The following is a 27,143-nucleotide window of genomic DNA, read 5'->3' as shown; positions in this document are numbered from 1 at the left end:
GCAGCCGACAGCAAGGCTGCTCCTTGCCTTGGCAATGCCACGCGCCCTTCACCAAACAGCTGTCTGGTGCAGACAGGCCACACGGAGGGCCACGATTTAACTCTGGCTGCATACAGAAAGCATGTTTACCAAATACAAATGCATCTTCCTTACTTTGGATCGTGAGCTGCATGTATGCAAAAGCAGGAGGAAAGAAAGAGAAGGATCTGTGCACAGATGCAAGCACATGTGCATATGTATTTGCTCCCTGGGCAGAGTGAAAAATTTCCCGACATATCTCGCTTTATGAAAAGCTGTCATGCTTATCTATGGTTTTAGTGCCCACATTTTCGGTAGCAAAAAGCTCTGCCTCAGGCTGATCTTTCTTGCTCTTTTCTTTTGGGGAATAATTTCCAGTTTCTATGGATAGTTTAAGAGAAATACTCCATGCTGCTTGAATCAATAATACAAGAAGAAACAGGGCTTTCTCCCAGTGCTAAAAACGAGTTTATGTAATTTCCCTGTGCATAGATAACAACATTGGCTTGGATTTCAAACTGAGTAGACCACACCTGCATTTACATGCATTTTTACATTGATAAATGTGAGTTTACAAATAATTAAGCTCTGAAGAGAGCAAATCTCTTTGAATCAGATATTTTTAAGTTTTCTGAAAGGCCGCCCAGAGATTAAATGATGTCTTTGCCTCTTTCTGTACAACCCTGTACACCAGTTGGAGGGCTCATTTATATAGAGGAATGTATGAGTAATTTTTACTGCTAAGTTACACTGGTATGCAGTCTTCTGGAGTTAATGTCTACATGGGAGGTCCATCAGCCTATGTTTTAGTATCTCAGTTATTGAGGCTACGTAAGTACTTTAAAATAAAACAACTGACAACCGTCACAGCTGCTCTGTCCTCCAATTGAAGAAACTGTTCAGAAGACTCGGAAAACACTTTTTGTTTTCTGAAATCAGACTACCACCTTCACAAGAAGTTGTGCACAGAGAGGACTGCACAGAAGGGAACACCACTTGGCCTCACCAAGTCAGCCACTCTCTGAATGACCAAACCACCGCTAATTTCTCCAGCAGCCATCATGCACCGTAACATGCAGAGACAACTATTGTTTTAGGAGTGCAATCCTTGCCATATTCGTTCTAGCCACCTACCCACCAAATCAAGAATCCTGTCACTCTGTGTATCACATCCAAAACCTATGTACTGAAAGAGCATGCTGTAGATGCACAATACACATATACAACTAAGCTACAGATAAATGCAAATAAACATGCTACAAGTAAACTAAACACAAACAAGGCCCCAGGCAACATCATTGAGTTTGTACAACCATAAACACTGTACTGAAACATGCATAAATGAAATGTCTGATACTGCATGTTTGATTTACTTCAATTGTAAAGTCCATTTCTATCACTTATTTTTTAATCTGAGGTAATAACTGTAGAGCAATAATACCTATGCAAACCAAGATCTCACTGAAAATGCCCATCAACGTGTTACTGGTCTCTCGTTTTCATTCATACATACACTCCTGCATTCTTTATAACACATAGCAGTCCTGATAGTACATTGACATTACTGTTTTTCATGCTCTATTTTGCATGGCAAATGATCTGAGCCAACTGTAACGCTCACATGGGAAAATCCAACAATGAACCAGTGGTATACCAAGAAGGCCAGAAGGAAAGGGAATGATTTTCACTTTTGCGTTTATGAAGAACCTATTATATTCAAACCGTCAACAATGCTATTTAAGAATGTCATTTTGAATAAATTATTAACAGAAACCCTCAAACCACTCTTGACTATTTCTGTAGTTCACTTGCATAACCTGCTCTTGTATCTCAACCTCATTAGCTTTCAGCATTTCAAATATACCTTTCTGAAGATTCATATCCAGTTTCATATGATCTAATTACAGATTTACCATGTTTTATTTCTATTTCAAGATGATAAATGGGCTTTATATGCGCACATGTACACTTGTGGTGCTCTCTGAATAGCTTTCACGTACACTTCTCTGCAACTATGGCAGACTTACCTCAAAAATTATTAATTAGTGCAGCAATATGTGATTGTTCTGCCTACCCAGTGCTCTTCATTGTCTCACTGATGAAGACATCCATCATGGAGATGGTACATCTCCTTAGATACAGCAGAGAGGACAAATATCTCAGCATAACAGATGCCAGATGTGATAGAGAACACTAAGTAAAACACTAAGTAAAAACTTTTCAGAAACAAATCCACATAGTAATATATGTAGTATCCAAAGGTGTAAAACACAAAGGTTTCCTAATTTCATTGAGCTGAATCACCGGGCTGGTAAAAGATGTAGTAGTGCCCTTTGTGTCCATCATAATGAGATATGATGATTTACTCCACCTGATAAAATTCAACTGTGAATATACACATTCCAAATATTAACTGGTACTCTGGTACTACTGGTCTCTTCTTGGTCTGCAAAGGTATTTGTTTAACTTGTAGTAAGTTGCATGATGTAAGAGGTTGACGATACTTGGATTTACTGAGAGAAACATGAGGCCTGGCATAAATTAACAGGTGAATCTTTCCCAACGGCTGTGTTCTGCCAGTAAAAAGCAAGTGCTGTTTTTTGTTTTTTGTTTTTTGTTTTTTCCCTCACAGGATAATGTAAAACAAGCAAATATATTCCTGAAAAAAAAAGAAAAAACTGATCATATATCTGTTGGTGATGCCCAGCTGATAGTAAATGTGATACGCTGTGGCAATGCCAGACAAATATACTGGCACACTAAAATAACGAGTACCACGCTGAACAACAAGGCTTGATCCCAGAGCCCCTATTCTCCCCCTTGACCTCAACAGAACTTTTAGGTACTAAAACAGGTCCCAAAGCTCTGCTGCTAAACGAATTCCTTCTGTGTACTGCACTAGTGTTTATCTTCCTTTATCAGCAATTTCAGAGCACATGCCTACATACCATATTAACATTTGTCCCAGTAAATTACTCAGCCTTCAGAACAGCAACTCATCCACAGACATCATGCTTTGCAAAAAGTAGCCTGTTAGGCTCTGAGACTGTGCAAGCTCTCAGGGATTTGACAGCCAATTCCTAAAAAATTAATTTGCTATAATTTAATCTTATACTGTATTTTATAAAACTGTTCTTTTAAGCTCTATTTTAGGCCTTAGAGCCTGACTCAGCAAACATCCAGCATTACTCTCCCGACACTGAGGTGAACTGGAGCTTACTCATGTGAGAAGCAGTGCTTGGCTGTAGACGTGACTGCAGCAATTGGGATTTTGATTTTCCACGGAGAGAAAAGAGGTTCACAGCCATTTTAACCCAGGAACATATGCGGTGGGATTTCCAAAGCTGTTTAGCATGCAATGGTCTAACCAAAAGTCAGGAGCAATTTCTGGTCTTGTAGCTGTTCATACAGAAACTAGAGCAATGCTTAACTCTTTTGAAAGCCATGCATATCAAGTAAAGCTGAAGTTTAAACAAAATTCTGAAGTAATATATAAATCCTCCATGAGGTAAGCTGCCTAAACTAAAGCAAATTAAAAACAGCAAGAAGATAGGGCTTTTTTTCAGGGTTCTAGGCAAGGCACCTGACATACCTAAGACTCCTTTGCATATGTGAAAGAAAGAATGCATAAACTAAGTATCAGAATTTCATTTAACCAGGCATTTTAAATAGAACTATGCAGCAGTGTGTGTTCTGGGAAATACATGGCAACCCGCCCAGGATGACAGAGAGCCCGTGGGCAGCTGCAGACCTGAAGGCCAGCCAGGGCCTCCATGGCCAGAGTGGTCAGTGCCCTCAGCACCTGCGACTACCAGCCATTTGCTAGCTGCACCTTCAACACTTCGCTAGTTAAAATAAACCCAACGCTTTAATTCAGGTGACATGGACAAACTTCGTTTTGTTCATGCTGTCCCAATGAAGCTCCAAGGCAACTCTTAAAGTAGAAGCTTCATACTTCTCAGCCCCCGTTGTGCCAATTTATTCTTCTTTTTAAAAAAAAAAATAAAATAATAATAATAAAACAGCTCTTTGATCGCTACCTTTTTGACATTGCTGGAAAAGGCCGTTTTGGGCAGCCAGAACAATCTTGTAACACTTTTTGTAGGCTGAGTGGGAAGCAAAAGACAAGCTTCGAAAGTGGCTATTAGGTTGTGTTCATGTGCCAAAATGGCACTATTCTGGCAGTCAAACTAGATGCATTTAAGATGTTTGTCTTGCTGCTCTTTCCTTATCTTTGCTGTGGATTTGTGTCATTTAAAAGCACAAAAGGTTTAAAAGTTGAAAAAGCAAATTTGAAATCAAATTTAAGCAGGAATATTCCAAATAACCTGCCTAAAATTGATTTTCTTAGGATTCACGATGTCATTACCAGTGCATAATAATGGAGATACTAATTTCTTTTCAGTAAGAAACACACCAGTCTCCAGTAATTTTTAGCCTATTTTCAAATTGCTCCAAATATGCTAAGACCTGCTAACTTCACATTTATGCAACTACGTGTAATTTGTTCCAAACTAACAGAGAACCCCAAAATATTTCTTAGTAACACATTATTTTGAGCTGCAGAGGAGCACAGACAAGTAACAGGACCAAAAATACCAAGTAACATTCCCCGTCATTGGTAACCGAATGATGCTCTTGAGATTGCACATTGTTATGTATGTTATGTTACGCTTTGGCAAATTGCTATTTGCTTCAACTGATTCGGATGTCTGCAAATTGACAAACATTTACTGCACACAATTTATGAAGCAGATTTCCATTTACCAAAGAACTGTAAAAAACATAATCGTTTTACATTTTGAGACAGGGATTAAATGTCTCCATAAACACACTGAATGGCTTTGATGTTCATACACCTGAAGTCTGTGGTTCTTTGAATCTACAACACTTGACACATGCTACTGAATTTCTGCTATTCCTCTGCAAAGTCTTAGATGAAACTTTGTTTTCTTTCTGGTACATACTCCTAAGCAAAATTAGCATTATATTTATGCTTAACATTATGCTTTAAGATTATCATTTAAAAATTATATTGCATGTATCAAGATGCTACATTTACTGCAACTCATACATAAAAGAGTAAGAAAATGAGAACTGATACTAGTGGCATTCATTTCCAAAGCTACTTAAGTTGTTATATGGGAAGTAATACATTTACTCTTTCTCTCCAGGCAGGCTTTATATCATTGTACAAACCCAACATAAAGCATTGATATTGTTTCCTGGCTTGTGGCATATCAACACAAAATGAGAACTCACAGCCTTGCTCTCCTTGAAAGGGAAAACTTCACCTAAGGAGTGAAAGTTTCAAGTCCACACTGGCTGGTTTTCCCCAAGATGCTCCACAGTTCATCGAACACCAGTCCTCAGGAAGGCTCTGCTGCACAGCAGGTTTGCTCTGCATGCCCACCCTCCCATGGTAAACACACCAGATTTTTACACAAATACACTCGCTGATCTTCCTTAAGCCATCCACAGAAGGACTAACTCCCTCAGCAGTGCAAAAGTTTCTTTACCCTAGGGAGCCTACCTGCAACAACGATCAGAAAAGCTGCAATATAACAAGGTTTTAAACAAAGGTTCTGGGGAATGCTCCAGCGTCTTTGTAGCCCTGTCCCATTTCCATTCTGATACATATTCCTTTGCAGAGCACTAGCAGATTTGTGAGCAGGAAACTTTCCTGGAGTTAAATTCGGCTTTGAGTACGTGCTCTGCTCTCAGTAATCTCTATGGAAACTGGACAAAAACATCTGTGTATATACTGGCCACTGATGTCTAAATTTCAGTATTCCTGTTCCCTGAAGAGCTGTGGCACAAGCAAGACGCGGGACTGAATCTGTTGCGCTGCTCTCAGCAGGCATTTTGCCACTCACTTCCGTGGGAACGCAAGGGGGCCGGTGCAGCTGAACCTCACTTGCTGTGAGCCGTGTTTTGCATTTAAAGTGAACGGTCCTGCTTTGAGCTGAACTTAGCTCCAAGAACGCAATGAAGCACAAAATTGAAAAAGAACAACAGCAAAAAAAATAAGCAGCAGACAGCTGTTTTAGACTGTGACCGTCAGCAGTCAGATGGGCTGAAAACACGACGCATTCCTGCTCACTGCTGAATTCAGTGCAAGCACTGTTCAGAAACACGCTCCACATACCACACCTTCTTGAAATCTACTTTTCTTTATAACGTCATTTGCCAACCCTCTCTCTCCGTGAAAATGCACAAAAAATATTCTGCGCAGCGTTTGTAGCAACAACTTGGGATCAGTGCAACTTGCTGTTGCCGCAGCACCAAACAACTCCGCTCCTTCTGCCTCCTGTTGGACCGCTGCTGGCAGCAAAAGCAAACGAACAAAAAGCTGTCAGCCCCTCCCTGAGGAAAGCCTCCCAGGAAAGGGCAGAGGCTTGAGGAGGTAAAAACTTCAAGGCTTGGCTTGTCGTGCCTTTAACACAACACGTAACAACATCTCCGATTACAAGTAACATGCTGAATTGGTAACTTCCTCCTGTCCTTTACTTTTGAAGCATAAAGGAACAATTATGGTTACTGCTTACTACAGCTGTTTGAGTATTTTTTCAAATAGCATTGAAGTAATCTAATTTCAGCAAGAGCAATACTTTTTTAAAATGGAAAAACCTAGCAGTATTATAAAAAGTGATATAAATTGTATATCGGACTCAAGTAGTTGGAGAGTTGGTGAGCAGCCTGGCAGTTATCTTGCAGATTAGTTATACACACAGTGTAACAGCTTTATTTATATCTTCAGGCTGCTCGTTCCTCTACACTCCCTCTCCTTCCCTTTTGTAAATTACAAGCACTCCTTCAAAGGAGGCTGCTCAGCACAACACCACCATGGACCCAGGCCAAGCAGCGAGTGCCTGACCTCACAGGACCACTCCGGGGCACTTCCAGCAAAGCACGCACAGCCCCAGTGGCCCAGTGCTCCACCTGTCCTTGACTACTGCGGGCAGCTGATGCAACTCAGGAGCTGCCCTGGTTTGTGAATGGGACCAGAGCACGCTGCCAGAGACAAGCACAGTGAAACACAGGGCTTTACACCATTTCCTCAACTCTACTCTGCACATTTAAACTCACGGCTTCTGCTGGATGTCTCACAGAACCACTCTACTAGCACCCTTTTTCTTACCTACTCCATGGATGATATAGCTTGCAAACATCACAAGTGAATTTGAAACATCTATTTTAGAGTAATACCTACAGCACCCAGCAAGGACAATGGACCACACTGAGCTTGAAAATCAAAAGACTACGATCACTTCACATTACCTGAGAATGAACTCAGATTTTTTCTCAGTTACAGTGAGCAGTGACTATGCAGGAGTGAAATAAAGCTGATCAGAAACCGACTTATGTAAGAAGGGAAATCAGGTAACTTCTGCTGAGAAAAAGTGAAACTAAAAATGAAATACAAGAAAAAAAAAACAAACCCACAGAAGAGTGATCAAATGACGTTACTCAAGTTTATAACAGCAGCATTCTAGAAACTGCAAGCTGTACACAGATATGTTTATTCACAATAGCTTATATCACAAGAGCTAGTACTCTGACACACACTCAGAAAAATCATGGTGCACTGTCCCTTAGCTGCTATGCTATACCACTGCCAAGCTGCAAAGTAGCACAGCATGTTCAAGATATATGTCTTGCCTTAAAGAAGCAATTTTCTTAAGATACTAAATCACTGAGGAAGACTCCGTGCAATTACAATTTACCAGACTTCCACCGAGTATAATTAAATATTGCAAAGATCATTGATACATACTTCCAACAGTGTGTAAGTCAATACATGGAAAAAGAAGAGCAAAAAGGATGGCTGCAGTGGTTCCTGTACAATTATGTATCAGAAGTAACTCAAACGGTCAGCCAGATGCATGGGAATGGAATCCAACAAACACAAACCACACTTCGATCACATCTTCCCAACAAATTCCTGGTCCTGTTCTGACCACGTCTTCCAGAACAACTTTCATTCCCCTTCCTCTTGCAGATATCAGCTACTCATTTTCATTATTGTGTTACATATTACATTTAAAATATTAATGAGGAGTGCAAAGGACATTTTAACCAAAGAGTTCAAGCCACTTTCTAAAGTTAACTAATTAGATGTTACTACATCCTATAGGTAAGATGGATCAGTATTGCAGCCTTGGCTTAGTATCAATTTGTTACTGCTACATTCTGTACTGCATGCAGGAGAGTTAAACCAAACCAGACCACAGAGGGGTTAACTGATTTGACAAAAACTCAGGAGGAAATGAGGAACAAAACCAGCAACAAAATCTTGCAGTCCCATCTCTTCTTTCTCTTCATTAATCTGTGTGTTTAACCAGTATGTCTGAAAATATAGATGTCTTCATACTGGTGAAGTATTTAACGTGGAGTTCTGACTATAATAATTTACACAGCAACTTCAAATCCAGACTACCTTTATGCTCCGTCATTCTACAAAGCACAATAGATAGTTGCAGCACATTAGTGTAGGCCTGTAATTTACTGTGCATTTCAGCTAGAAGATTGGGTACAGTGCAACAAGAGATGAAAATGCTGAAGAACCAAGGAGAGCAGAAAGAAAAGTATAGCTTGCTGCCAGCCACCTCCCTCCCCAATATTATTTTTTATTTATTTTATTATTTTTATTTTTTATTTACAGAATTTAACATTACAAAATCCAGCCTGGTGAAATCACCATAAAGCCCTCTAATGACTGCCTGTGGTCAACTAAATGCTGAGGACATGTCTTCCAACAGTACAGCTCCTTCCAACATGATGCCAGCCAACTGCTCGAAGGGCAGCACATTAGTCACTGAGTCCTTGTTACTCATTTTCATTTTATCAACACTGTGAGCCTCTCAGTAGTGCTCAGCTTTCATTGCTTAGTCCTCAAGAACTTTTAAGGCCACAGCTATAGGTATGGTGAAAGGAATGACAAAGTGACGCACTTGGTGGATGAGGGAAAGGCTGTGGATGTGGTGTACCTTGACTTCAGCAAGGCTTTTAACACCGTTTCCCACAGCATTCTCCTCAAGAAACTGGCTGCTCTTGGCTTGGACTGGCGTACACTTCGTTGGGTTAGAAACTGGCTGGATAGCCGGGCCCAAAGAGTCGTGGTGAATGGAGTCAAGTCCAGTTGGATGCCGGTCACTAGTGGCGTCCCCCAGGGCTCGGTACTGGGGCCCGTCCTCTTTAATATCTTCATCGATGATCTGGACGAGGGCATTGAGTGCACCCTCAGTAAGTTTGCAGATGACACCAAGTTAGGTGCATGTGTTGATCTGCTCGAGGGTAGAAAGGCTCTGCAGGAGGATCTGGATAGGCTGCACCGATGGGCTGAGGTCAACTGCATGAAGTTCAACAAGGCCAAGTGCCGGGTCCTGCACCTGGGGCGCAATAACCCCAAGCAGAGCTACAGGCTGGGAGAGGAATGGTTGGAGAGCTGCCAGGCAGAGAAGGACCTGGGTGTGATGGTGGATAGTCAGCTGAATATGAGCCAGCAGTGTGCTCATGTGGCCAAGAAGGCCAACGGCATCCTGGCTTGCGTAAGAAGCAGTGTGGCCAGCAGGGCTAGGGAGGTGATCGTCCCCCTGTACTTGGCTCTGGTGGGGCCGCACCTCGAGTACTGTGTTCAGTTTTGGGCCCCTCACTACAAGGACATGGAGGTGCTCAAAAGAGTCCAGAGAAGGGCGACGAAGCTGGTGAGGGGCCTGGAGAACAAGTCCTACGAGGAGCGGCTGAGGGAGCTGGGCTTGTTCAGCCTGGAGAAGAGGAGGCTCAGGGGCGACCTTATCGCTCTTTATAAGTACATAAAAGGAGGCTGTAGCAAAGTGGGGGTTGGTCTATTCTCCCACGTGCCTGGTGACAGGATGAGGGAGAATGGGCTAAAGTTGCACCAGGGGAGGTTTAGGTTGGATATTAGGAAGAACTTCTTCACTGAGAGGGTTGTGAGGCATTGGAATGGGCTGCCCAGGGAAGTGGTGGAGTCACCATCCCTGGACGTCTTTAAAAGACGTTTAGATGTTGAACTTAGCGATATGGTTTAGTGGAGGACTTGTTAGTGTTAGGTCAGAGGTTGGACTCAATGATCTTGGAGGTCTCTTCCAACCTAGACAATTCTGTGATTCTGTGATTCTGCGAACGGGTAAGTTTCAATGAATATATCCGTGCCACTAGTAATGCGGGATAGCTTTCAATAGTAATAGTATGGGAGTAGAACTACAGGAAACTGTAAGTAGTGCCATGGGGTGATATACAGCTGTGGGTGAAAAAGTGTTACCACTTCTGAAACAGTTTGTAAAGTGTTAGAGGTACAAGTTGAAGACAAAGTCAATGCAGAAAGTGAGGAACTTCAGAACAGCCTTTCTGTGCTGAGTAAAGCAGATTCTGAAGAATTATAATGCATTATTTCTCCTAATCCTTTGGAAACCCAGAGAATTGCTTAGGCAGGGCTCCTCCAAATTAATCAAATATTTTACAGACATTTCATCTTCACAGTTCTTGTATGTCTTTTGCAGGACTCAGAAATTGTTATTTTCCAAAGACACTGTCTTAACATCCTGCTGTATTCTGAAGTTTTATCATAAAGTTCTACCTTCCCTTCCATATTAGGATAGACTGACTGGAGAATGTGAACCCTTATACATAGCAGCAAATAATTTTCCCCAGCTAACACAATACTTAGCACCTGAAAAATGCAGACATTTTCTGAGAGGTGATGTATGGCTTTACGGTCATGAGACCGACTCAGTCTAATGGACAGATAGGAAACTCTCCTGCAGAACTGATGACGAAGTGTTCCCCACAGCTGACGCCTGTTGAGAGCTATTAGCTTGTAGCCATGGTACACTGACACCGCAGTTGTGATTAAATTCAACATAAGCCCACGCTTGCAAGTGATTTAAATTTTCTTAAATACTCACACTTTGATTTATCATTGCTAGATCACCACGTTAGAGAGGGTTTTACTTTCTAAAGACTCAGAGTCTTCTGCTAATATTCATGATTTACTTCAAAAGGTATAAAGCCCATTTCCGAACTGAATTGTTTAAAAAATAACTAGTAACTCATAGTTGGCTTCTTTATGAGTTTAATGCAGTTAACCAATATTTGGTGGTTATGACTGGCAAGTTACTGCACACATATAAAAAGCAAAAGGGAACCATTATTGTTGAGTGGAAGATATGTGAAAACATTCATAGAAATACGGTCAAAAATAAGGTCTCTTTACAGAACTAGGGAATTAAACATTTTTTCTTGGACTCAAGAAGAAACACAACTACTTTCTCAGCTGAACTCAAATGAACAACTGTAACATCTTACAATTAAAGAGGTTAGGTGACTCTTAACAGGAGGATGTCAATGTGTTGATGGAAAAATCTGTCTGAGAAAGAGAGCTTGACTCAACTAACCAAATAGCAAGAAACAACATTTAGAAACTGAAACTAAGCAAACAGACTGGAAATACATGTTTTGTTTTGTTTTGTTTTTTATTAATGAAACAATCAACCATTGTAAAAACTCACTAGTTAATTGTTGACTTTTTCTCACAAGTCGATGTGCTTTAATTCAGCTCATTTGTTTTGATGTAAAAAAAAGTTGATTGATATTCTATATAAGAGTACAGAATACAGCCAACCACCATTTTGGCATCAAAAACCCATGAATTTATAGGATCTTCTCAGAACAAGTCTGAACATTTTAAGATCACCTCACGTATCTAAGCAAGAGCAAGCCTACCATTTTAGAACAAATGTCCTGTGTTCAGCTGTAAGGAAATGGTGTTCTCATCTTTCTCAGATCTTCTGTAACACTCTACCATTTTTATGACTTCCAGTATTAAAGCATAACTGAAAGGCCTTGTCTCCAGACCAGAAATTACGCAAGTGTTTAGAATGATTAATCCCTAGTCAGCAACTAAATGTAGACTACAGGCTTTAGCGTTTCATACACAAAAGGTAGGGATGAATGAGTTGAAACTGCTGAGAGATTGCCCACGGACTTCTTCTCTAGCTAGATTACACACAGTGGGAAAGCAGCATTCGGTTATTTGGTCCTTCTGTGGATTGCTTTGGATGGTACTTTTGTGATGTACGTTTCTGAAGTGATGATGGAAAAATATTCAATAGCTCTACAATTTTACCAACTTTCTTTCACTTAGCATTCATCCAGGTATCCAGCAGGATTCCTCACCGTGACAGCATTCTTTAATTCCACAAGAAACACTGCTGGGATAGGAGCTCATACACAATACCTATAGAAGTCTGTAAGGAGCTGGATGTGATCCTCCTCCCAATTAATTCCAGCCAATAAACTGAAAGTCTTAGCTTAAAAAAAAAAATACAGTAGATAACACTTCTAATTTTACATTCCTTAGCAACTGCTGTAATTGTACATAAGTGTATTTAATAATCACGAATGGAGAGAAAGAAAGTCACAGATGGACAGCACTGTGGCCCAGGAGATACTCCCATTGTTCAGACACAGGCTGTACAACAACAGAAGGACAAACCCTTTCACTTCCCCCTCCTGCCCTCTGATGAAATTTCAATATAAGGGACTAAATATTGCTCAGGCTCTGGCTATTTGCATTGTATGCCTGAATAACCATCACTGGCTGTTTCATGTGCTCCCACGTTATTCTGTGTTCATCCAAGACCATAATGGAAAACATTTGCAGTCTTTGTTGTATCTGGCATCAGAATGCTGAAGACTTTACAGTACCCACTGCTAGAAATTTACAATGAGATACTGTTCTACACCATATTAGTAATAATAAAGATCTGAGCTGAAAGGGTAAATCATAACCACATGGCTCACATTTAATGAGTATATTTTTATACGCATGAACAATCACAAATGCATACTACAATCACTCATACTACATGTGCAAATCCCACGAAAACCAAAGACATCATCTAGTCAACTGAAATTACTATTCTGTCCACACACAGTGTAGACATAATGTCACTGTGCAAAAGGAACACAGAAGATTGTGTTGGTTTTTTTTTTTTTTTTGGTAATGGGTATTAACTAGTTTTTTTTTAAGTCATTATAATTTGGACATATAAAATTCAGTCTTTCCAGACCAATGAATGGCACATATGCCATAGGAACAATGTTCCTGCCAATTTTCACATTTCCACCACTTACCATTGCGATGTTAACAACAAAGAAAGGAGGTTTAACAAAAAAATCACAACTAATGATTCACAGCACAAATATCTCACTTTTTTTCCCCACTTGTTACATCCTTTGAGTCTGCCAGACAAAAACTTTAAGGAACAATGCTCTTCCTGAGGGTAAATGTTCTGTAGTTTTTGCTAAAATAGGAAAATGCAATTAAATCCATAAGCAACTAATTAAAGACAAAAAGGCAACTATAACTGCAAGTGCTCTCACATAGCTCTAAGGGATCACATTAATAATTGCAAATACAAAATTTAAAACTATTTTTCTTTTTAAAATTATTTGGGTTTTTCCTGTCAGAATACAATCTTGCTTAACTTTAGGCCTGTCTTGACTACTTACTAGAACTAATGGATAAAACAGCTGAGAATCTTGTTAAATAGAAACCACAGTGAAAGTGACCGCCCTCACATCTGCTCAGGACTGCAAGTACAATACTAAGTCGTGGCCTGAACAGGAGAAGGACGTACCCATCTTTTCCAGGGATCTGCCTGAGAAGCAGTGAGGAGAGGAACTCCACTTACTCCTGGCTGGGCATCCTTCACACATCTTCAGCCTCTTACATCAACTGAAAAAAAGCAGGAGCTCAACAAGGAGTTTTCACTCTCTGAGACCATGAGAAAATTATCTCTTCATGTGCTGGATGTAAACACCCCCCACCCTCCCTGCTGGAATTCCAGCTATGGAGAGTACCCAAAAAAAAAAAAAAAAAAAAAAAAAAAAAAGGCAACAGAATAAATGAGGAACTGCTGCAGTATGGCTGAATCATCCTCAGTGAGCTTGGTCACCACTGTCCACCCTTCTGTGATTTTTTTCAGAAGTGGTTGAGCTATTCAGCCATTACATGGAGGATAAATCCAAATTGTATCTCCTGTTATTATGACGTTTCCATCAGAAACACGGGTGCAGTGGCAATTGTTTTATAAATCCTGTGTATTAATTAGTGTATCTGGAAAGAATAGAGTGAATTTAGCCAGTCAGATTGCACTGGACTAACTATACATGTTCATAATTTAGGAAGCCTTGTTTTGAAGTATACTCACTGATTTGCAGATGATGTCAGTTAAGGCCTACAATATTTTTCATGTTTAGCACTTACATTGTTGCAAGTAAAATTACATATAATTTGCCTAACACGGTAATTAAAAGCAGGTTCATTTTCTGGAAAAAAAATAAATAGAGAACTTATGAAATTTCCTTAAAACCTTTTTGCCAATATAAACTATATGAAAGGTATTTCAATGCAATGGACAGCTAGATAATGCCCCCAGAATAGATCGTGGATGATGCCCTAAATAGATTGTGCACTCTGTTATTGTTTTCAAATAAAAATCTGGAAAGGAATTACTATTTATATCACTCAGCAAGTCTAGGATTTTCTAATATACACACACATTGCAGATAAAATGGCTACTGTCAAAAATCCAGTTGATTTCCAAGAGTTAGCTCACCTACATCACAAAAAAAAAAAAAAAAAAAAAAATCTAGGTCTACAGGGCACCTTTATATCACACTTTTAGTATCACAAGCTTGGTTTAATATAAATGTTTTGAGGAACCAAAAGACATTTTAGATATATGGAACTTCTGATGAACAGGAAAACAAGTCAAAACAACTAGAAAGTTAGTGCCATTTAGCTAATGGAGTTCTGCTCGTTGGAATCATGCTGTAATAAAATACCACCAGTGGGGTTTTATATTTGCTGTGACAGAACTTGCATGTTTTGGAAGTCTTGTAAAATGCTGCTAATAAAGCTCCAAGCAAAAAGATCGTTTGCTTTTGAAAGTGAAAGTACACTGTCATAATGGGAGGCCAGCGAGCGAGGGCCTCAGCAGTGCTCCTGCACAGAGCACGACTCCCAGCAGCTCTGCATAAGCCTGCAGTGCAGCTCTAAAGTGCAACCCAAATTCTTGGAGGCAGATCGGAGCTAGCTTTCAGCGTGGGGCAGTCGCGCAGCTCCAGGCATCAAGTATTTACTCAGAGCCCTTGTGCAATTGCACAGCTGTACAAACTGCACCTCGGCTGCAGCCCATGCTTGCTTTATTACAGGCTGTCATACACAAGACAGCTATCCAGGCCGTAAAAATACCATTAGTTTTCACTGTGGCTATGTTATCTGAGAACTGAAGCAAACACATACTATACTAACCTCCCTCCCTGCCGCTTGCCCCTTCCAAGCGTGACAAGGAGCCACGTAGCGCTTCTCAGTTAACCCAGTGCCTGCCTGCCACAGCTCCCCGAATGGCCCAGCCTGCCCACGGTGCTGAGCCAGCCCCGTGGTACTGGATGTGGCTGGCACGTTGGGAAAGGATGAAGGCTTCCACCTCACTGCACGGAGGCCACAGAACTGCCATCAGCCGCCTGACGCCTAGAAAGGTAGCAGAGCTGGACCTCCTGTGTTGACAAAGGGCTCTGCACCGCTATTGCTGGTGTCCCGAGGCAGGTATCTCTGGTACAAAGCCAACAAACAGTTCAGCAGCTGGGCATGAGGACTGCGCAACTGTAAGAGCTCTGCTGGAATAACATGATCAGAAGAACTTAGGTGGATATGTTCACTCGTTCACTGGAAAACGTATATTGATCACAAAGAGGAAAATGTATTAAGGTACTATTGAAAATTATGGAGTTTAGAGAGTCTTATAATTCATCTGGAAAATTTTTTCTCCTCACCAATTTTTCTCCATACATAGCTACACTGCCTTGATCATTTTTTCATGACATTTTTATCTATTTCCTCCACTGCAGAGCTATTTAGCAATAAGGAAAAAGCAGCGGGTCAGTTAATCAAGGCTCACGTTGCGTGCAGAACTGATTTTTTGTTGCCTGAAAAATGGCATTGCTTTAACTGCCCCATTAAACTCCAGCACCTGCTACGGGTGCAGTCCTGCTATAACTGAACTTAACAGGCACCTGGATGTTTGTAGGACTGCTTAACAAACACAGTCTAGCTAAAAGGTTTGGGCTGCTGAAGAGCACTCATTAATTTATACTCTTTTTCTAACACGCCTTTTTAAATTAAATGTGAATTCACAACATTTTATCCTCTTACTTGTAAACCCCTCTGAAATTACAGGTATCTTTATATACAGCACCCTTATGTGATCTATACTTACTGCCAGATACCGGTTGAACAAACAACATATTTGTAGGCCAGCTCCTATGTTACTGTCCACACCTAGTGTTACTGAAACTCGTATTTTCTAAAGCATTCTTTAATTTGAGGTCTGAGCTGACACATCAAGACTTCGATGTACAGGCCAGTTAGGCACTCGTTATACCTAAACTCTTATTTGCATAAAATGGACTAATCAGTGCTTGTCACAGCTGGACTCAAAGTGCATCTGTTAAACGCTGTTTCAAACTGAAACCTCAGGGTTTTCTAACCAGCACATTTAAATACAAGGCATCCAGGCACTGTAAACCTAGAGGTGTCTAACAGTCATGCTGAGTCCTACAGCAAAGAACTGATCAGAAAAGAAAAGGACATTCAAAGTCAGCTTTGTAGACCTAAGTGTTGTATTAACATCCTCTGAAAGACAGTTTGCTACTTAGGCAGTGCTCCAGAAGAGGACAGAAGACTTGAAAATACTTGAGTGAGGAAGCTGATGCACTTCTTGCATGCAAATCCACAGACTAGCCTGTAGTTTACCAAGAGAGTGCAGCATCAAGTGCTTTTCCTGGGGATGTCAGCATTAGAATTCCACCTTAGAAAATTAAGGGTGAACTTCAATTTAAACGTAAACTTATTGGGGAGGAGGGGAGGTTGGAAATCAATACTTTTAATTTACAGCAAAGACAAGCATTCAACACTCTAGCATATTTTCTCTGCAAGATAAAACTGCAGATAAAACTGCATTTGAAAATCTGCCATATAAATTGAGCATATTCTTTTAACAAATAGTTGTGAAGTATTCCTGCAGATGTGATTGATACTGCAAAGGCCCGAGACTCTCTGAGGTCAAATGAAATTTTGATGGCATACTAAAACTAATATATTTTCTATTCGGAATCACAGTTTCTTTCTCAGAGCACAAATGGATGTGGGAAGGTAAGACGAGCAGTCTACGTAGCCGTGCCAAAGGACCAAGAACACAACACTGACTGGCAGCACAAAAACCGACTCGCTTTACCTTCTGGCCAGACTCCCTGTACTCTGGAAGCTGCTGTTAAAAATCACCGGGGGATCACACAATTGTATGAGACAACAAACTCAGCATGAGTACTGGGACAAGTGTGCCACGCATTTCTATCTCTATGCAGTCCTGGATATTTTTTTTTAAATGCATTTAAATATATTTTTTGAACTGACATCATTTGAACTGACAAAAGTCTCTTAAGTTCTCTGAACTGTTTTCAACTTTCAGAATAAGTAATACTATGTTACAGAAAGGAAGATTAAAGTGACATTGATTTCAGCCCGAACAGAAGAAGGCTTTTAACAGCTTTATCACAAGTTCAAAACTTTTTCATGTTCCACACTAGCAAATATATTTTTAAGTAGGTGTTTTGGTTTGTTTAGGTTATTTTCCTTCTAAAGTAAACAATTCCCACTAACTTGTCTGTATGGATAGTTTATCCAGAATAATTAGCATGCTTTATGGGCTCTATAAAAACACTTCTCAAGAACCTGTCTTTTTTTTTTCTTTTTTCTTTTTTCTTTTTTTTTTCCCTGGAATAAATCGTCCATAAGGAAACACTTCCCAGTACAGGTATTAGTATGGCTTATTCACGATAGTTGCTCTGGTCAACCTCTCAGTATAACTGAGTCTATAATGCTGACAAACTCTTCAGAAACAACTAGAAATAATTTTAAATATTAACTGTTTATTTATCGAAAAAACTTATTTACCTTGTTCTATCTAAATTCTTCATATTCAATGAAATCTTTTCTGTGCAAGGTACAATTAACGTTAGTAATTCCCTCCATTGTTATAGTACTAAGGGGAACTGCATGGTATTTTAAGGATTAACCTAATCTTTAAGATTTACCCAAATTTGGGCACAGCTAGTGATAAAGATGTACAAGAGAAGAACTAAACACTGCCATGCAAAACTAGACCTATTTAAAAAAGAGGCAATTCTGAACACTCCAGAAGGAGAATTACATCTCTACAAACACAGTGTTTTTAGTTTTGCAATGTAACAGAAAAGTGCATTTCTTAATCCAGATGGAGTTCATTCTGTGCATCAAGGCACTATGATTAAAACCCATCATAATTTTATGCTGATACAGTAAGTGCATTAACAATTTCTAGTTAACTAAACCTTTTATAATTTTACTAAGACATTTACTTCAGCTATGCCTGTGGCAGAAAGTTTTAAAGTTTAAATCTACATGGAGTAGAAAAATAAATATTAAAAATACTTGTTATTCTTGTATCAAGTGATTGTACGATCCCTCCCTAAAACCACAGGTGCATGTTTTAAATACTGGTAACAAAATATCCACTGCAGAGAAAATAAATAAGTCACCTTCCTTCACCTACAGCTGTACCAAATAACCCACAACGGATTTTTAGTTGAACAAACTTGTACAAACAGACTTTCCTTGCCTTGAATCTTAGGTTCTGTAAACTCCTGTAGTAGCTGAGTTTGGCTCGCTAATAAATATGACTTCTTTCTAATCACGACATCTTGCTACCATTATTATTTTGCATTCACAAACTGTCTGCAAAAATACCATAACTGCTTTCAACTGCAGCAAAGGTGCACAGGAGAAGAGGGTGCCCCTAAAACGGGTGGCTCCTAAACCACGTGCAACTTCACAGATTATGAGCAACATCATCACTGAGATGTAGGCAAGAAGGTGCCGTTCACAACACAGAGGCAGAACATGCTTTTGCCAAACCATGCCCCTGAGCTGGTAAACTATCTTCTCCCACCCCACCTAAAGCAAGCCTGCACAGTACGTGGCCTGGAAGACACGTGTAGCTCGCAGCACTGCCTGCACAAAGCAATTTGGCTGGCCAGGCCCGCAGAAGACATAGCAGAGGAGCTGCTTGGGAACCTGCCGATTCTCAGCTTCTTTGCCAACCAGCACGTGCTACAACTCCCTCCTTCTCCTCTCTTTGCCTTCCCCAGGCCCAAAGAGCCACCTCCCACACCAGCTTTACAGCTGGGGGAACCTCTGACACTCCGCTGTTGCTCGTACCCACGGTCCTGCTGCTGGATAACACGCAGGATGACTCCTGGCACTCCTCACCAGGCAGGGAACCCAGGAAGTGGGGCCGTAACATACGTGCATTATGGCAAAGATGCAGGAGCTAGGAAAGCGTGGAGCACCCAGGCTGGCCGTTTACAAGAAAGCAAAGGATTAGAAGCAATTGGGGTGTAGGGATTTCACTAGACCAAACATCCACATCAGATGGCATACATCACATATAGCACCAAATGACCACACAAAATCATGTGTAATATCTGCACTATACAAGTTTTATCCTGTGCCAAATATGGGGAAAAGAGCTTGCACGCTGAAGTTATGCTGAGTTGCCTGGTCAGAGGTGGGTTCTGTGCACTATGAAAGCCACAGCTGCCATCCAATTTTCAGGGGTATTTCAGGAGATACCAGACAACACTTTGGAGGTCATAGCAGGAGGATGCAGAGGACAGCAAACACAGGAGCTGGGATTACTGAAGCTAGTGTATGGTCAGCTCCACAAAGACAAGTCTGAGTCTTGAATGGTTTATCCGCCCATTTGAGTCCAACACCTTATTCGAGACTTTCAGGTAGTCCCCAGCAATATCCCTAGTGAGAATGGACTGTGCAGACTCAGCGATTAGAGTCACTGGAGACCACTGTAATCCTGTAAATACAGGCCATAAGACTGCGCTTGACCTAAGTGATGTCTTCAGTAGATTTCCACTCATCATTCTCACAGAGGATGACAAGTCCATGACCACTGCAACAGGAAAACCCGTGAGTGCTGTGCTACAGAAACGTTCTGCCAGCTTAACTAACCACAGGGGAGGAAAAGTAACAGCAGGGACAAGCGTGATTCCTTGGGAATCCAAGAGTAAGTATTTCAAAGTGTCCCAACTCCATGCATTTCTTTGGCAAAGAATGTACAGTCTTCGTGAGCGGAGGAGTCTGACAACCCTGCTGTCTGCTGTGGGATTTTTTTTCCTTTTGCCTATAAGATCATCTCCATTCTAGCCGGAGCTTGGAGCTGCTCGTCTCAAGCTGCTCAGGCACATAGAAAGCACAGAAACGATTGAAACTCAATCTAATGAGAAGTCACAAACAGCACTCTGTGAACATACCAGTGGCTCCTTCGTTCAATCCACTTCATAAACAGCATCTAAGGGTCTCTGATGATGGGTAACATATGGAGTCATAACAAAGGGCCTCTGAAGGCATTCACAGGAAAGGAACGGAGCCAATGATGAAAAAGTCTTTCCTCTTTCTCTTTATAGATCAACACCACCACATGGGCAAGATTACCAGTGACGACTGATGCACAGAATTAACAGGGATGCCTAAACTTTGTCTCTCACAGGAAACCTATCAGCCATCTATATCAATTCAGCAGTGTATTCTAACGCAGTAACTTCACTACGTACAGGCCCAAACCAGAATGATGACAGGCAGCCAGGAAACAGAGGAGTGCTCTGAGGTACAGCCTTCCCCTGCCACACAAAAGTTTAGATATGACAATGAGCAACCACGTAGAAGCTTCTCAGAGTTAAGGAATGAATTCTAAAGATCAAACACTGCTTCACAAGAGAAATCCTCACTAATAAAAATTTCCCTGATGAGTGAAATCTGAAAGCCCCTGAGAACCCTGGCTCCCTCCCTCTGGCACTTGTTTGAGGAAACATCACAGAGCAGTGATTTCCAAACTGTAGTAAACGGCACATCAGCAAACTGCTGAGTACACTGTGGTGGTCTGGAAAGCGCTCATCCGTCACGTGGTGGTGGTTCCATCTCCCTGTTTCCAACTTCTAATTGCATTAAACAAGTTTCTAATTGCATTAAACAAGTTTAACTCACATTTAGTACTTCTAATTTACCCTCAAAACCACTGAAGTTGCCACAGAGATGCTACCCACCATTAGATTGCAGGGAGACAGTGACTGCTGTGTAACTGAAACTGAAAAATATTTCTTTAAATATTTGGAAACTAGGGCCAGAAAGGAAGCAGGAAAACACCTTATCTTTTTCCACAAAACCAAAATAGGAATGACATTTGTTTTCTGAATTGCACACTGTGTGCCATGTTAAAGAGACAAGCATGATTACAGAATTAAAAAGTTGGGCAAGCCTCCTTGTGCAGCTTTGCACACTTGCTTATTTTTGGTTGCAGTAGAGTATCCACATAAACATTAACACTGTCAGTGCTTTGTGAGACTAGGAGACAGACAGGACAATTCTACATGACTAAATCCTGATTTACATTTTTCATTGTTGAATTTGTTCATGTAATACCAAGCAAATCAAATAGGCACATATACAAGGGGTTTCCTACTTCATCAGTCAACATACTTCTCCAATACAACCATGAGGTTTCCCCTCAAACAGAAGTCTCCTCCTTCTCAGTTTTGTTTACATTAAAATACATCTCTGGATGCTACCTTGTGGCTAAGCAAAAAGCATACGCACCCTGTTTTTAAGGCAGTGTGATGGATTTACGACCCCACTCTCCCTTTATAAATGAACCACCTTTCCTTGTGCATGTGGAAGATGGTCACCAAGCTGCTCACAGAACGATCATCGTCTTGCTCAGTTACAGCTGATCGCTTTTCATCAGTTTTAATCAACATTACCCACTGTATTGAGGCAGCTTAACTCCTTGTCTTGCTTAGGTTTTTCAGGAATCCATGAAGTGTGAAAGTCTTCATTTTTATCAAGTACTTTAGTGTCCCGAGTCTCAAGCACACACCTACTGAAGTTTCTCTTCAGCCTCTCAGTCAGTTCCACCTGTACCTCAGTGTTAGCGCAGGCCGGCGCGCGTTGTTCGAGCCTGATGTCCAGAACCACAAACGCAGAGCACCCCACTGCCAACACGGGCATGGAACTGCACATTTCCCTATTTCACTTCACGTTTACAAACAGCTTTTTAACCCACTGGTGGCACACCATCCCGAGGGCCACCGCTAGGTTTCTTTACCAGCTCCTCTGCGCACGGGGCCAGTTCCCAGGACGCCGCACTTGACACGGGGCCTGCTCGGCTGCCCGTGACCGCGGTCAGTGCCCCCTGCCCCAGGCACGTACCCAACACCTCTAATTTAACACCACTTCACCTCACCGGCCACCACCCGCGCCCAGCGCTCGCCCTGTGACAGGCTGCATTTTAATTTTGACCGTGACTCTGTCTCTCCCCGCCCCGCCACCCGGCTCCTCAGCCCCTCTGCCGACTTCCCCATTGCTCTCAGAGCGGAAGGAAAAGAGAATAAAAATTAAAAAAAAAAAAAAAAAAAAAAAAGGAAAGAAAGAAAAAAGCGAAACGCTCCCGAAGTTCAGTTTCGCGGCGTTAACTCGCGCGCGCTCGCTCTGCCATTGTCTCCCGCACAAAAGCCCGCCTGCGCCTGCTTTCCATGACAATGCTTCAGGGGAGAGCCGGGGCGAGAGCCCCAGCCCGCCTTTGTCCGCCCCAAACGAGCCCCCTCGGAGGGGCTGCAGCCCTCGGCGGCGGCCGGTGGGGCGGCCGGGGCCGGTCACAGGCGGGCGCCCATTGTCCGGGGGCCGCCGGGGCTCGGCGCCACACGGCGGCGGAGGGACCGGGGGGGGGAACGACCGGGGGAGGGGGGACCGGGGGGACCCTGCTCGTCCCCGCCGAGGCGGGGGCGCCCTGCCCGGCCCTGCCCGGCCCTGCCCGGCCGAGGGGCGGGCTCTGTGCCGCCGGGGTCTTCCCCGCCCGGCCGCGCCCCGCCTCGGGGCCGTCGCTCCCCGGTTGCGGAGGGGCTTCCCCCCTCGGCGCGGCGGAGCCAGCGTGGCCGCGCTTCCCCTCCGCCAGGGCGCGTGTGGAGCCCGGCCCTCAGCGGCGGCGGCGCCGCGTCCCCCCCGTGCACACACACACACACAGACACACACACACACATATATACACATAATACACACACACATTTATACACATAATACACACACACATACGCGCACACACACACACACGCCTCCCTTTCCTCAGCCCTCGCCCTGCCCCGCCGCCGCCCGGCTCGCCCCGCCAAGGGTTAAGGCGAGAGGCCGGCGCGGCGATGGCAGCAGCCCTGTCAGAAACACCCGGTGGGTGCCGCGGGGTGGCGAGGAGAGAGAGAAACAATAAAATAAATTTAAAAATAAATAAATAAATTTAATAAATAAATAGATAAATAAATAAAAAGAGAGAAACCCCGCGCGGGGGCCCTGGGCTCCGTGCGGCCGAGCCCGCTGTCAGGGCGGCCGAGCCCCGGGACGCGCCGCCGCCGCCGAGCCGCTCCCGCGGGCGGCCGGGGGGAGCCGCGGGGCCCCGCTGAGCTCCGGGCCCCGCAGCAGCGGCCCCCGCGGCGGGGCGAGCGCGGCCCCCGCTCGGCGGCTGCCCGCCCCGGGGAAAGCACAATAGCCCCCCCACCCCAGTGACACCGGAGCCCCGGGGAGAAAGGGGGGGGGGGGGGGGGGGGGCTTTGTGAGGAGAATTGAGCGAAATTTACAAAACAAAACAAAAAAAAAATACAACAGAGGGAGAGAGAGAGACGGGGGCAGAGTGGCTCCTCCTCCTCCTCTCCAAAAAGGCCTGTTGGAAAACTGCACACGGCAGCGGCTCCAACGGCACCGTCTCCCTCGCTCTGCCCTGGAGAGAGAAAAGGAGGCGAAAGGCACCGAGCGAGAGGGGGGGATCGCGGCGAAAGGGGGGAAAAGGCCCGATCTCTTTGTGTTACCTGCCGTGAAACCAGTCCTTGCAGGCATCGCATTCAATCATGAAGCGGGTTACGTCGTAGGGCAGCCTACAGATGCAATAGACGGGCACCGTCGCCATGTTAGCTCCCTTCAAAACAACGCTGGACTCCCAGACAAGCGAGCGGGGCTCGCTGCGGCTCCTGCCGCTAGGTAGCTTTTGCTGCTTCTCCTTCCAAAATGCCAGCAAATTTGCAATGTCGAGAGACGGAGCGGGGAGGGGGGGGGGGGGGGGAAGGGGGAAGAAAAGAAGGGGGGGGGGGGAAAAATCAGATAATGCAATTACGGCTCCTCAAGGGCGAGCGAGCAATGTCAGAAAAATAATAAAGGGCTTCGCAAAGTTTGGCTGCATGGTTCCTCCGGCTCCGCGAGCGCCGACCGACCGGACTGGGGCTTTTTTGTTGTTGTTGTTGTTAAATGATTATTATTCAAAATGTTTGGCGAAATGCATTATATTGCATGCCCCCTGGTGACAGTACAGTACCGAGGCTTTTCATAAACACTCCGAAATGTAGCCCTTTCCTTGTAATGTCCTTACGTCAGCTTGCAACATTGCAATATTTCCTCTGCTGGGGCTGGGGCGGGCGGCGGCGGGGGAGGCGAGGCGAGGCGAGGCGAGGCCAGGCGGCAGCTCCGCTCCGCTCCGCTCCGCGCCGGGTGAGTTCGGGGGGCTCCCGGGGCCCGAGGGGGGTCGCCTTGTGCCTGGGGCAATCCCCGGTGCGGTGCCCCGGGAGGGACTTTCTAAAGTGGCCCGGGAACGGCGGGGGGTGCCCAGGGATGGGGGCAGGACGGAGAGACCCCCCCGCCCGGTGCCCCCCAGCACCCCCCCGGTGCCCCCCGTCCTGCAGCCGGGCTCGGACGCCCCCGCCCAAGGGCAGCTCTCGCTCCGCGGCCAGGTGCGGAGCATCCGCGCTTCCAAGCGGTTCGCAGCCGCCGTGCTGCCCCCTCGGCTGACAGGACACCCCGCTGGGTAGTGCCCTGGGGGTGGTTAGGGGCCTCTGGGCACAAGCTGCACGTGTGTTGATTTATATTAAAAAAAGAAAAAATATATATAAATGGTCTGCTAGTTGTTTGGAGTTATTGCAGTGCGTGTGAAGGTACCTGCCTCTGCGTGTGCTGGTCCGGTCACCACTAGCCACGGAGCAAGCAGGGCTGCTACAGCAGAGGTGAAAATAAACACCCCGTGCCTGCAAAGCACCGACCCAAAGCTGGCAGGTATGGGCTCCGTGCTCTGAGGTGCCCCTTGGACACCCCTGCATAGCCCCAGACTACAACTGCCCACAGAAACCAGCTGCCTCATGGACAGAGAGCAGTAAACAGGGGGGCAAAGGCAAAATTTGAACCCAGATTGAGAATGCAGGACCTCAATTTCCCCCAACACCTAGGCTCCAAACAGCTGTTGGGGTGGTTAAAATAGTCACACTTTGGGATGTTTGCTGGGATGTACGCCCTGAGTGTGTTTGATAGCCACTGGCACACTTCTCATAGATGTGCGAAAACTTCATAAAATAGTCACAAAGAGTCCCACCTGACCTGTGATTGCCAGTTACAATTGATTTGGTGTCTTGAATCCATCTCATTTGAGGGACGGGGGGATATATCTATTTGTTAATAGATAAAAAATAAAATAAAAAATGGACACCTTTCTGTTTTTTCAGCAGTCTGCAAAAATCATCAGAAATCACCTGTAGTAGACAAGGGGAATTCAAGGGCCCAAATAACTTGAGCTCTTTTTTTTTTTTTTTTTTTTTTTTTCCCCTTGCAGAGATAAGGCCATTGTCGGCACAGGCAGAACCTGTCTAGGCCAATTGAAGAGACACCGTCAAAATTACTTGCCTTGCCCATCAAATTTACATGCCACAGCAATGACTTTCAGTCAGTGTTCATGCAGAGCTACATTGAACTAGTGTCAGAAATTACATTCCTGGGTCTACCATGAATGTTTACAAGTGAAACCGAATTTCTAGCACAGCTCAAGGTGTGGTAACGCAGGGCTAAGTTTATAGGCCTACATTTTACATCATGACTCAGTTGTTTTGAACGACATTTTGAGGCACACAAAGGGGCCTATTTTCCTCATTATGCCGAGTGGTATAAGGATCTTGTCCTCTAAAAATCAGACCCCTTTTAACTTTGAATTGATTTATCATGATTTTAATTGCTTGGGGTTTCAACCAAAAAAGAAGAGCGAGTCTAGGGAGTTACACAGGATGAGGAGACAAGGCCCAGAAAAACATCACAAGAGCTACGCGGGCTTTTATAGGATCCCCTCTTCACCACCTGAACATGCCAACCACATCCATCAGAACCTCTCAGTTTTGCAGGAAAGGTTTAGGTAGAACTTCTGTTGATTTTGATAACCTTTAGTATTATGGGACAGTCAAGCAAAAATTGTTTTCTTGCCTCCGCACACTAGAAAGGCATGCAACTGCAACCTGGAGTGCCTTGTTCCTGCTTTATGAGCTACCAAACCCATATGTTCTGTGAAAAATCATATCCTCGTTGCCTTTCTTCAAGTTCCACAAGCATCTCCATGAAAGCAGTCCTATTTCCAAAGTACCGCCTGAGATTCTAGCATCAGCACGTCTCCACTACAGCCACTGGGGAAAGAAACCCTCCTAAAACTGCGGGGATTTTGGTGGCCACAACAAAGGGTGGCTGGGCTGCACAAGAGTGTAGCCAGACGCTGCTCCACAGACACGGTCTGAGCAGTGTGAGGCTGCTCCACTGTCCCTTGCTGCTCTCCGCTCCAGCAGCAGAGCGGCGCCACCAGCACAAGTGTTTGTGTGAAGTTGGTGTGGTTGTCTGACGGCGTGCCAGAGGCTGCTGGAGCTGACACTGCCAAAACTGCATGGAAACAAGTTAGGGGAGTCGGATGCTCTGTTCTGGCAACTCAGACGTTGTACAATTCATTTTGCCAGGGATTAGCATATAAAGAAACTAATTGGTAAGGTTGTCCCGTTGTTCTGAGTTTTTCTGTAGACCCAGTAGCTGTGCAAGGACGGTGCTTGGCTGGTCTCATGCAGGGAGGAGCGAGTTGTGGAGTGATGCTGAGATGCCTTAA

General features: G+C 43.7%; 1 protein-coding gene across 2 annotated transcripts in view; it reads right to left on the bottom strand.

The window, feature by feature from the left end:
* The window catches only part of PHF2 (PHD finger protein 2), a 96,813-nt gene extending 72,561 nt beyond the window's left edge, over nt 1–24,252 (bottom strand). Inside the window, exon 1 of one of the 2 annotated variants that reach the window (XM_084293038.1) lies at nt 24,064–24,252. In XM_084293038.1, coding sequence (XP_084149164.1) covers nt 24,064–24,161 — 98 coding nt within the window. In that variant the 5' untranslated portion in view covers nt 24,162–24,252. The remainder of the gene's footprint in view (nt 1–24,063) is intronic. The other variant, XM_084293039.1, reaches the window with a different exon arrangement.
* Nucleotides 24,253–27,143: the final 2,891 nt, after the last annotated feature.

The sequence above is a fragment of the Netta rufina genome (assembly GCF_964035555.1).
Source record: "Netta rufina genome assembly, chromosome: 10".
NCBI lineage: Eukaryota > Metazoa > Chordata > Aves > Anseriformes > Anatidae > Netta > Netta rufina.
This window is presented reverse-complemented; position numbering and strand designations above follow the sequence as displayed.